Source organism: Cyrtonyx montezumae, unplaced genomic scaffold (genome assembly GCF_038088225.1).
Source record: "Cyrtonyx montezumae isolate F1298 unplaced genomic scaffold, pur_monq_1.0 scaffold_10, whole genome shotgun sequence".
Classification (NCBI taxonomy): Eukaryota; Metazoa; Chordata; class Aves; order Galliformes; family Odontophoridae; genus Cyrtonyx; species Cyrtonyx montezumae.
In genome coordinates this window covers 8,662,066-8,675,001 of record NW_027071826.1, presented here as the reverse complement: position 1 = coordinate 8,675,001, position 12,936 = coordinate 8,662,066, and the positions used below count along the sequence as shown (strand labels likewise).

Here is a 12,936-nt window from a genome sequence, read left to right as displayed (position 1 = left end):
GCTTTCACCGAGGCTGGAGTCCAGACATTCCTGAAATCCTCCACTGAAGGTTTGCCTGATGCAAATGGGCATGCTTCTCCTGGGATAAATGTCATTACAATCACTTAAATGTGCTGAAGATCTCATCTAGAGCATTCCTCCTCTCCTGGTCCGTTGGGATGTGTGGGCTGGGATGCTGTTCTTTGGTCAGCTCATTGGCGAAGAAGTCTATCTCACTAGGCTTGCCGTTGTGATCTGATTCTGGAAACACAGGCTGTTGTCTGGATAAATGAGATAGTGCAAACAGCCTTTTGTTGTGAGTAAAATGATACCAAGAGATCATGTTTCTGAGGCATTCTGACAACACAGCGTGTTTCCTTTGTGGTGGGTACTGCTCGGGTTTTCATCCCAGTGCTGGAGTTCAGAGGTACTGTGTGATTGGAGTGGCCCAACTGAACTCAAACTCCATACGGGGTAGGTAGTGGCAGAGGACATCGGTTTCCAAAAGAAGTCATTCTAACACTTTTCATAAGCACATAGTTTTTGTTCTTCTTTTTTCTTTTAAAGAGAAAAGAAGTTCTGACTTTTTATGTAAGCAGAGTTTTACTCTTCAGTTTCAAAACAAAAAATAAGATGGAAATATGATTTTCAGGTCCTAAATTTTCTCTAAATGTGTTTCTGTGAAAGTAATGGTGAAAACAAAGAGGTTTTTAGGGACTCCAGAGTGTAGTGTGATGATGGGGAATGCAACACACACACTTGATGCTGTGCAAAATGATAATAATGAAGGTTTAAAAAAAAAAAAAAGAAAAAAGAAGGAAAGAAGAACACAATGGATGTTAGAATACCATATTATCATATGAACAAAATCAGTTCTGAATTTGCATTGTGAAGTTACAGTGAGCCGCAGACCCGAGGGAAAATAAAAGGATTACTTAAAACCAACAATAAACATGCAAATTAAAACACATCATTTTTAAATGAAGTCATACACTGTTAAAAATAAGCACAAAATTACATACTGGTTTTAATGCGTAGTTTACAGAATATGTGGAATGTTAAAATTGAATCAAATTAAGAAAAACATTTTCCAAAGGCAAGTAAAATATCTGTTTAATTAGATCGTAAAGAAAGGAGATTAAAAGTAATATTTTGTAATACGGTAATTACTATTTTTCAGAAGTAGTCGGGTTCCTGTGTGTTGATCTAAATTTAAATATGATAGCAGATCTCTTTGGGGTCTTTTGTTTTGTGTGTGTCTTTAATTGTTTTATATCAAGAGTGCTACCTTTATTTTGTTTCCTTTGCACTGAACACACGGTGTGGCTGTTTGCTCCCATACTCTGTTGGCTCACAAGCACAGATCTCAGAGATCAGCCCATACCCTCTGGTTCTGGGAGGTTAAAAGCTGAAGCATTGCAGGAGACTATACAGAGGATAACAGGAAAGGCCCCTGAAACCACTGGGAGTAGGGTTGAGGTGCTGATGGGAGTCTGAGATGTAAATAAACCAGATTGCTCTCATTTCCTCTTTCCACTGTATTATGCATTCCAATAGCACTATTCATCTTTATGACAGACACCTATTGCTTTAACTTTACTGTGGGCCACTGAAGTACATTAAAGTGGGCAGGAAATGGAAATAAATAGAGTTCAGTGGAGGCTTCAGGATAACTAAACACGCTGCAGTCATTTTTAGTGTGGGGTCATGTGGTTTTTTTTTTTGCGTATTGCCTGGCCTTTGTTATGAAGGTGTTTGAAAGAGGTGCAGTATACTTATAAAGTAAGAAATAAAACGTGCTCTAATACATGTGTTTTCCCTCGAACTCTTTGGGCTGCCGAAGATGAAAATAAATTGGGTTGACCCAGCTGGACAGAGTCAATAGGGGATATGTCTGTGTGCACTGCCTCAGGTTGAGGTTAGAAGCAGAATAATGGGACTGGAGATTTGAAGATGTCTTGCTGACAGACAGCATAGGGTGAGGACTGCAGTCCATTCATTTACATTAACTTTCTGCTTAAAGGTAGTGAGATGTTTAGGTAGAGAGATGAGATGGAATTAGGCCTTAAAATGCATCCATTTGTTTCCTAATTCATGTGTATTGGAAACGTTGATTGCTGTCCTGCTTATTCAGAGGGCTAGCTGTTTCCACAGGCAGCTAAGTTACACTGCAAGTTCCACATTCCCCTAGAAGAGGGGATTTGCAATGAATTCCCATCTTGTGAAAGCTTTGTGTGTTTATTTTTCCTTGATTGTTTACACAGATAAAACATAGGTCAGTAAGCAAATGATCTTGCAGCATGGGTTACTTGAAGAATCAGAGCTCATATTTTAAGTCCCTTGAGATAATTAGCCATGTGGAAACTTTTAAAAACAAAAAGCTATTAGCATAGTTGCTTTTTAATTTGATTACACAGAATGGTATCTGTACTGTGTTTTTTTTTTTTCTTCCCTTTTTCTGTCAGTGATTATATAGTGGAAAGCAACCATCAACCTTCAACATATTTGTCAATATAGAGCATATTAGTGGATATTCCACAATGTCGTGTAAGATAAAAACTAATTTGTAAGCAGCATGGCAGAAATTGGCAAAGACAATTAAGACAAAAAATCATTATCATTGATCCCTTTGCAGTGGGAAAGTACATTTCATTCCCCCATAGCATCTTTTAAAGATATGGTTTGCCTAGATCTGTGTTTAAGGATGTGTTTCAGTGTACCATTCAATGCTTCTTTATTTTTTTGCTTATCTTTATATCAAGATTTCTTTTAATTCTGAATACTGCTGCAGGTAAACTTGCATTGCAGAAACTAGCAGCAGGCAGAATTACAGGTAATTACAGAGGGTGGTTGTTGGCAGTTTGACTTTTCATCATTTGTTCGTCATCGTTTGTTCGCGCTCTGTGGACAGTTCCTCACTGCAAGGATTAGGTTACAGATGGGTGGGTATTACTTCAGTGACTTCTTAAGTGAGAATCCAGATGCTTTCCTACATCCTCTCCTGTTGCTTAGCTTTTGGAGTGAGAAGTCAGTAGCTGCAGGTAAGATTTAAAGTTAATAGTCTTGTTTCTCTTTTTCAAAGCTTTCTGTCACTCTCTCTTGACTAAACAAACAATTGAAGTGCAGACTTAAAGTGTTCTGGAATTTACCGATAACTTGCAGATAACAGTAAAATTCAAGAGAATTTCAGTTTTATTTTTTAACTGCATGTCACTCAAATGGTCTCAGGCTTCAAAGAGCTGAACTCTTTGAAAGGTCATTTGGTGTTACATGCTTTTGAAAACCTGCATATTATTTTGGTCCCTAAGCTGTAGCGGGGATTTCCAGAGATACTGGCCTTTGGACATATCACAGTTGCTTTGAGGATGTCTATAGTTTCAAGGACAGTGGTCTCAGGCTATAGTGTTTTATGGTTGTGAGGTGCTGACCTTTGTGTGTGCCCCACATGCAGCACTTTGGTGTTAGCCGCATTGCTGGAAACCTGCTTGGTGTGTGCTGGATTTCACAGGGAGAAACTGCAGCAGTTAAATTTCACATCAGAGAGGGTTGCGTGAATTAAAATTACTGTTTTTATTTTTTCCTTCTGTTACAAATTACTGGATGTGTTTTCAAATCTGAGTGTGTTTTCTGTACTCACTTTCTACTTTCAGAGACAAAGCCTGAAGGCAAACTCCAGGCTATCTGTAACAGTATTGAGCTATGTGGGTATTTCTCTATTATTTCTAGCTGGAACACAGTCCTGGTTTTCTGCATTTATTGTCTTCCCTGGTTCAGCTAGGAAGTACTTTGAGATCAGGTCTGCATGCAAGTTGCTCATGTGTGATTAGTCTCCCAGGAGGTTGTAAGGTCACTTGTGTCTGTAAGAGCTACTTTCTGGAAAATATGTACAAATTCAGGTGTTTCAGAAAACTTTTGCTCGTACAAGCATGTGTAATTATCTCACCAGGTGCTTGCCTGGCTCCCCAGCACGGTGGTTTGTGGGACCATTTTATGCTCATCTGATAGTCTGGAGTGTTTGAATCGCTAAAATTTGTAAGCAGAAGTTAACAGGGTGAGTCATCTTTGTAACACAGCAGACAGAAATGGATTTGGAGCACTGTTTGGATGAAGGATTTGTAGGTTGTATGTGCTTAAATATTGTGACAGCACCCCCAGCTTGCGTTCCTGCTTTGTCTGCTCCCCTCCCTGCTGGCAGAGCCATGATGAGGATGACTTTAACTGCTCCCCATCTGTGCCTGTAACACATTTGGTCACTCAGCTTTATTTTCTTCCTCTGTAAAACATGAGAAGGCAACTTCCACCCACGCTCATTAGGTCACAAGCTGCTGAAACAGGGGCTCTACAGGTTCAAGCATTGTCACCAGGTAGTAAAACCTCTTTAATGGGACTGACTTAACTTTTAAGTTCTGCTTAATGTTTTTAACAGTAACCTGCATTTCCTCTACCTTTCACACCCAGTCATTAGCCAGGTGTTTTTGTCACAGGGAGTGGAAAAATAAAAGTAATCTAACCTTACAGCTGTGCTCTGAGAGGGAGCTGGAGGAGGGAGGGTGGCTACCAACATCAATGGGGAGTGGGCTACAAGGCTGAAAAGTTGGAAGTGTGACGGTCTTTTATATATATTGTAAGGTTCTTTTTTTTTTCTTTTTTTTCCTGGCACAAAATGTGCCTGTATGCATTGTTTTCAGGTTCAACATTAGTGAAAAATTCTTCAGAGGAAAAAGTGGTGAGGTATTGGCACAAACTGCCCAGGGTGGTAGTGGAGTCACTGTCCCTGGAGGTGTTCAAGAAATGGAAGATATGGGAATGAGGGACATGGTCAGTGTGCAGAACTGATGGTAGATGGGGGCAGTTGGATTAGATGATAGAGGTGTTTTCCAGCCCTTTTTAATATGCTGTCCACTCGGTTTCCTTGTAACTGCAATACTGCCTGACTCTGATCTGCCTTGTGCTGTAAACTCTGTTTATGGAGCTAGAATTGGGGGCTCATTAATTTTCTTTACATCAAAAGGAAGCTGTTTCTTTCAAATGAGAAGCCTGCTGTACCTAGTAATTTGCTTTAATTGCTCATTTGAAACTTTTGACATCTGATAGCAATATAAGCATTGCCAGATGAGGCCCATGCCAGCAGGAGCCACAGGTGCCTCATAGAATCACCAAGACAGGAAAAAGCCTCCAAGATCATCTAGTCCAGCCATCCACCTATCACCAATATTTCCCCACTAAACCGTGACCCTTAGTATAACATCTAAATGTTTTGTGACTCAACCACCTCCCTGGGCATCGAATTCCAGCATCTGACCACTCTTTTGGGAAAGAAGTTTTTTATAATATCCAACCTCCCCTACTTGAGGGCATTCTTTCTAGTCCTATTGCTAGTTAGCACTTCCTTGGGTGCCAAGCCATGACCTGGTGGCATGGCACTGGACAGTGGTGTTTTTTTGGGGCTGTGCAATCAGTGATGGGTTGGTGCCTGTAAGAGTCTGCTCGGAGGGCTCTCATTTGAAGGGGTTTCTGTGGAGTGTGAGTTGTTTATTTTTCTTGGGAGGAATAAGGCATGGTCTTCGGCTTGCCTGAAGCATAATGGTGCCTGCGGAGCTGTGTTGTGATACCTTGCAGTCTAACCAATGGCACTTTCTGCTGAAATGTTGTCGGGTTAGAAAGAAGTTTCTGAAATATTTTATTTCTTTTTCCTGACTAATATCTGTTAATTTAAAGTTACTGAGTTCTGGGAGGCTTGAAGGGAAAGAATTTTCTTGCTCAGGAGGATAGGCAAATGGAGCAACTTCAAACGCATTTTAAGCCTCAATAAAAAGAAAAAAGACAAAGATGAAGCACTGTCTTTGACTTAAGTTTGTAATTTCACTCATTAGTGTGAATGCAATGTATTGTTCAGTCAACAGCAGGAGTGGCTTTCCTTAGCCTGAGAGGTATATTTTTTTCCAGTAAATAAACAATAATTTAAACTACTGTGGACAGAGTAACTTTTGTTAATGTTTTTTGGCTGTGGAATGATGTGATGCTATATACAATGGTTTATATTAACACAGTACTGCATTTTATGAGATAGATCAAAAAACTACTGCAGGAGCAATCCAGCAGCTAAAAATGGGCTTGGTTCCCTGCTGCTGATGGAGAAGTTGAGCAGTGTTTGAGGATTTTGTATATTCAGAGGAAAGGGAAATGGCACAGTTGAAAGAGAATAATGAGCAAAGCCAAAGTACCAGTCCCTAGACTTCTTAAGAGTTTTATTGATGTGTGTTGTAATTAAAACCAGAATGAATTAGTTTTCTAATAGGGCATTCATTTCCTAGAGAGCAATTCCAATTTGGCATCAAGTAATACAGTTTTAAAAAGAGTACTGATCTAGGGATACCCCCAGCGTACGCAGGATGGCTGACGTACTAGCTCTGTATGCCCTCATTATGAACAAGCAAATTAAATATTTTCACTTATAATAATTATACAAATAAACCTTTGGCTGTGATTTCATTAAAATTTTAATTGTTTAGAGAGCTTGAGGACAGTGTGTGAAGTTGGGTCAGTTTTACTGCATGGCATTCATCTTGATAGCAGATTTACAGCAGGGCTGGATTTAATCTCCTGGCTGATCTTTACAGTAGCATGCTGAGGATGGGAATTGGAGTGTTTCAGGAGATAGGTAAGTCTATCTCTGAACTGGAAACACAGAGCTGGGTTTTAAGATTTCTTGGCAGCCTTAAAGTGTACTAGCAAGGTGAAAGAGGGGGAGCAAAATAGGTGTTGCTTTTATATCAGCTCCTTAGTGTTTGCATTGTCACACCTTCACACATGGCTGTAGTCTCAAATCTATTTCTCTTCAAAGCTAGTGTAAGGGAATATTGCTACCATCTGGATTGCAAAAATCAGAAGCAACAGGCCTTGCTAGCAGAGGAGACAGTTGTGAGCACTACCACGAAAACTGTTTTTATTCCACTTGATTACTCACTTCTGACGGTGAGGACAATAAAATGTTTACTAAGTCATGGACTAATTTTTTTTTTAATTATCTGAAATCTTATTTTCCTGGTTTAAAGGTGGTGGTATGCCTTTGAAATGCATTATAATAGTAAGGTCAGCATCACAATGAATGTTGCTGCTGAGCATGAAAAACACAAGCATACTGGATGTCTCCAAAGGAGAGTTAATTGGAAGAATGAGTAGTTATCAAGTGCACCACAGCTCTACTGTTTAATTTGATGAAAATTTTCATGCTGGATCTCATACAAATGAAGTCACTTATGACTTATTAGTCAGTTGTGACCTGCAAATCTTTTGTGGTATTCAGGAAAAAAAACCAAAAACTGACAAAAAAACACTGAACAAAAAAAACCAACGCTGATAAATACCAGTAGAGATTTAAAGTATTTCCATGGGTGAAACTTTGTCTTTTCCTATTTTTCTGTTTTGACTCAATGTGGTTTTTTTTTTTGTTTGTTTTTTTCCTGCTTCCCCTCCCCTTTCTCTAGGACCCACGATTATCAGCTTTAATTATTGACAAGCTTCAAGTGCCTGACTACTTACAGAAAAACAGGAATGAAGGAGAGAGCAGATGTGAAACTTGTGCCACTCACTTGAACCAGCTGAAACAGGAAGCCATCCAGATGATGCACACCCTCAACCAAGCCAGCTACGCAGAAATGCCCGACCTCCCACCTGGTGCCACAGCAGTCACCAGCATGGTGCCCAGGGTGGTCACAGTCTCTTCCCAGCGGGACCTGCCACTGATTACTGGGCAGGTGGGCAGACAGCCTGGAAAATCACCAAATCTCTTCTCTGGGACAGAGAGGAAGAAGGGATTTGGATGGTCTCAGGGCACGGGCAGTTTTCCAAACTCCAGTGTTCAAGTCACAGTAGCCCCCAGCGGCCTCAGCAGCGCGCTGAGTTCGGTCACCATCCAAGCTCAGCAGTACCTCGAGGGCATGTGGAGTATCTCCAGGGTGAACAGCTTCCTGCCTCAGGCTTGTCTAGTAAGTAGTGACAATGTAGATGCACTGCTTTTGTTTCCCTGTATGTGGATAAAGAAAAAATGTGAAATGTATGCATATTTATTTTAGAGAGGATCAGCTAATGGTATTCTAAGCTAGGTGTCAAAAACTGAATAGCTTAAAAAGAGCTTTGAACAATGTTCTGTCAGATGTCACAAGGAATTTGCTTTCTTATCTTGGATGGTGACATCCTTTCCACAGATGTTTTTTGCAACTATATTGTGGTTTTACGGATGCAGGTGATGTTATCTGGCTGTCAAATACCTGGTGACCTCTTCAGAAAAACATAAAAAGCCGGGTTTGTCACATAAAAACTCTGGGAGCTTCATGGGAGTTGTATCAAAGATGAACTTGACCCTCAAGTCTAGCACTGAACTTTTATGACTGTGTTCAAGAGATGTTGCTGATAGACTGCAATGGGGAGAATTAATCTTCAAGTTTGTTGCAAAACAGCTTGCTCTGAAGGAGGATGTTCAGAAGGTAGCATCTGTGCCACGCTTCTGTAAATAGTACTGCACTTGGATTCTAAGCGTTACAGTTGGTTTTAAACCACTCCTGTATTTGGTGTGCATTTTAAAAACTCTTGTGAGAAAGGAAAAATCTTTATAGAGGTGCATGTCACATTGACAACCAAGTTCATTAAAGATTTGTGACCGTTGATGGATTGCTGCTAAGAACAAAATGATATACAGGCTGATTTTGACTAAGATTTATTCATAAGCCGTTTTTCTCTGATAGTAAACAGGAGATTGTGAACAGAAGTCATGCTTTTCACTTAGATATTGCAACAGATCTTGCAAGACCAGGGACGCTGGTGCTAGGCAACTTTGAATAAATATAATGCTTTATGTGCTGTTGTATATAAACACTACCAAATTTTGCTTGAGTGCTGTTTTTTAAAACGTTAGTTCATTACGGATCGGTATGGCCAATGTTAACATATGTGGTATTGTAGTATCTTTTTAATTCTGTGTATATTTCAGAAATGTAGGAAAGTGAGAGAACTTTTGGGTTAAGAGGCCTGCACTCTGTGGAAGCAGAAGTATTTCAGAGTCTCTGCTTTTCCCTTTTCTGCCTTTTTCATGTTTTAAATAATTCATTAACTGCCAGCTCCAAATTTCTTTCTGCTTAACTGTGCTCACTGATAGATGTGGTTTCCCCTAACCACTGCATTACCCTATGATAAAACTGAGCTACCTTATTTAACCCCTGTGAAGTAAAACTGCGTATAATGCAACAGACCTTAAATGCAATCTAGAAATGTGCAAAAGAGCTCAATAGCCTGGAAAAGTGACCTTTAAATTAAAGGATAGACAGTGAGTGTTGGAGGCCTCTTGGATGTGATCCAGTAATCTTCAAGAACAGTTTAGTTTTAGAAGCAGCTTTTAGAGAAAAGCTATTTTTTCTTTCATTTTTAATTTAAGCCCAACTCTGTTCATCTCTGTCCAAAATATCCTTTCTGTGTCTGAGTTCTGCTATTGGCTTTTGTTTTATTAAGAGCCTTGTGTCTGATGAAGCTGTTTGGGTGGGAAAGATGGGAAACTTCCTGCCCATTGCTTTTCCCCATAGCTTGGATGTAAAGTTGGAAGGATTTCAGTAACTGGTGATCTAGCACAGCATTCAGTGCAGAGCGTTCTTGTCCAATGTTTGTCTTACCTCATCCTACAGATTTGTCATGGTTGAAATTTCACAAGTTCTACTGATTGTCAGCTCTCAACCTCCTTTCCCACTAGAAAGGTTTTCTTGTCTTCTGAAATAAATAGAAGAGAATTAATCTCCACTATTGTGTGTTAAACCCATTATTCCAGTTTCCAGGCAGTGCTAGAGAAGAGTTTATTCTGTTCTTCATGGCTTTTTTTCTTTCCTTTTCTATTTGAAGTTTGTTGTCATGTTTCTCTCCAATCTTTTTTCTTCTAGAAAATAAAATCTATACATTCAGCCTTTTCTCATTAGTAATGATTTCTAGACTTCTGATGACTCATCTATCTCTCTCTAAATTGCATCTTTCTGTCCCATATCAATCTAAATGCCTAATATCTAAAGAATATTTTGTTCTAGCTGAGGCCTCATTGAAATGAAGAGTTGGGTGGATAGTTCATTTTTTGGTTAACTCCTTAGTTTCACCAGAATCACTGAAAATCAGTGTTGCAGCTGTGGAGCAAACCTCCAGATATGGAACCCATGTAAGATGTGAACTGGTCTGGTTAGAGGAATTTTAGAGCAAGGAAAAGAAATGCAGTGAAAAAGATAACTCTGAATTATTTATTACATGTAATGTGACTGCATCTTGGACCCCTCAAGATACTGCATAAATTCAGAAGAAAAGATAGCTCCTGCCCTGAGGACTTCATGCTCTTACTTGTGGTGCTATTTTGACCACTCTGTAAATACCCCGGATTTACTTGGAACCTGAAGTTTTCCTCTTTCCTCAGTGGAGGGTTTTTCTTTAAACAGAGCTGCACTCCTTCCTAGGAAACTGTTTTCTAAGTGCTTTACATCTCAGTGATACAACTCAGTGCCGCACTTGAAATGAGCGTAATTCATTTTCTGAAGACTGGATGACAGATGCAGATGAAGGCTGGGATTCATCTCAGCAATTTTCAGCTGCCAAAAAGACAGGTGTTTACTCCAAGCTAATTACAGAGTCTTCCTTTATAGCCGTGGGAGCGTACCAGGCACCTCCAAGAAGTGCTTTATTCTTCTCATGTTGGTTGTCTGTCCTGGCTCATCTTGGACATCTATCTTTGCTCACCTTGTCCATTGAAGATGCCTGTTGCTTTCTGCTGGTGCCAGCAGATGGGTGATGCTGTGCAAACCCTCCCTCAGGTGGCTGACACAGTGTTCTTTGTGCCCAGTGCCTTCAAAATGCTAAACAAGGCACGGCTGACAAACCTTAGGAGATCTTGTATCTACAAACTGTTCTCCAGGTTCCACACACGTATATATATATGTAATTTTATTTATGGTCAGTTTTAACAGAGCAAGTATTGCAACTGTCTACAGAGATAAAAAGGATTATTTGATTTCTGCTCTTCTCATCTCCCTCCCCAAACTTGCATGTATTACCTTGTAATGTCACTTACAGTTACAAAAACACTTCTGGGCTGAATGTTTGGGGTCAGAAGTGCAGTGCATCATAAATTTTTAATAAATGTTTGGAGTTCAAGTGTGAAAATCCATTATATAGATTATAAATTTTTGGAACAGGAATGTCTGTTCAAAGCATAGTGTGAGTGCTGCTCAAACTGAAATAATAACAGTGGGCTTCAGGAGCTGTGAAAAGGAACAGTAATTAAGGATCTGGAAGGAGGGTCCAGGGGAGGGGAGGATGAGGGTTGCAACGAGAGTGCAAGAGGTGAAGATGTAATCAGTGGCTTTACCCAAGTGGCCTGTTGTGAAAAATTACACAAAATAATCACCAGTAGCAGTGATAAGTAGTTTGACCAGGCAGTGAACGCTGTGGAGGGGAGGGAGCTGACATAACTCCATGTATGACAGCTGATTTGCAGTGGACAACTGACAACTGTGATTAGTACATAGTTTTATATTGATGTTTTTAATTCTAAACCTGATGAATGAATACAAGGTTACTACTCAAATGAAAGAGCATGTTATCAGTGCTTAACATTGGTACCACGTTATTTAACGCAGAGAAGCAAGATGGATTCAGGCTTCCTAGATCTGAGATCCTGATTGGGATGGAGAAAATGAAAACTACTAAAAATACGTTGTACGTAGATTAGAAATACCTGCATATACTGCTTATTGTAGGAAGAGGAGGTTCAGCTGCATGGTTTGAATTGACTGTTATTAGTATGCAGCATGATGTGCTGAATAAAAGTGGCAGTGTAGCCACGCACTGTAAAAACATCACAGTGAAATAGAGCTTGTTTTGCAAATTGCTTTTTCTTTCATCTTATGCAAAATGAAATCTTTGCCACACTTTATTTCTAATTTGAATATGCATGAATGGTACTGGTTATAAGGCAAACTACTGTGGTTTCCTTGTATCTTTACTAGTATCTAAGTTGCTTTAGAAGTGCATTTAAAAAGAAACCTCCTCCATTAGGAAACTGGGAAAGGTGAGGTACTGGAGAAGTGAATGATATAAGAAGACTTTAAAGCATATGTATAAAAAAAATTGTGAATTTATCAGTAGTCTAATGTGTGTCCCTGAAACTATTCATAAATTTAAAGCTACGTTTATGTCTAGATTGACTGAGGTTCTTCAGCTATGGGGTTAGAAAGTGGGTATGGGTGTGAATAGGTGCATTGGTCCTAAGTTCAAGGAGTTCTTGTAATTTTCTTCATTTGAAAAATTTCTGAAAGCTCTTTCAGTCAGAACTTGAGCTTTCCTGGAGTTCTTAGGGTAAGAAGATGGCGACTTACTCGTAATGTAAACCACATGGATTCATTTGAGGGTTGCTCAGCCCTTGTTGACTTTTCTGAAATCCTTTTCCTTTGTTTATACCAAGGATGACTTGCATTTTGCTTAGAAGATGTAATAGAAACTGATTATGGAAAACAGAAGAATGAGAAGATTTACTTTTCAGCATTTACTTTTTTACATTAGTAAATGTCATACCAAATGGATTTCTAAAATCTTTCTTGATAGCTTTCTCAGTGACCTTTTATTAATACGATGTGTGATATATGTTTTGTAATGGAGCAATTAAAATATAGTGCTTTGACCACAAATCTTATAGATAAGACATTTGGATGACTTTGAGCTTTGGGATGTTTCTCAGACAACATGGATAACAACTTGGCTCTGCAGAAAGCAATAGCAAACCCCAGACTAGTGATGGGGCGAGGACTGCATAGAGACTTTAATTTATTCTCTTTAGCTTTAGAGGTGCTGGTGCTACTGTTCTTCAGAGGAGGTGCATCAAGGAAGGAGAAGAGCAAAGAAAGCTAGAGTTGGTCATTCTACTTAATGAATCCAAACAGC

At 39.4% G+C, this 12,936-nt stretch overlaps 1 protein-coding gene across 1 annotated transcript in view; it reads left to right on the top strand.

The window, feature by feature from the left end:
- KIF26A (kinesin family member 26A) overlaps positions 1–12,936 on the top strand; it is a 94,784-nt gene that overhangs the window by 22,485 nt on the left and 59,363 nt on the right. Inside the window, exon 3 of the mRNA XM_065749518.1 lies at positions 7,467–7,967. Within this exon, the coding sequence (XP_065605590.1) occupies positions 7,467–7,967 (501 nt within the window). The remainder of the gene's footprint in view (positions 1–7,466; positions 7,968–12,936) is intronic.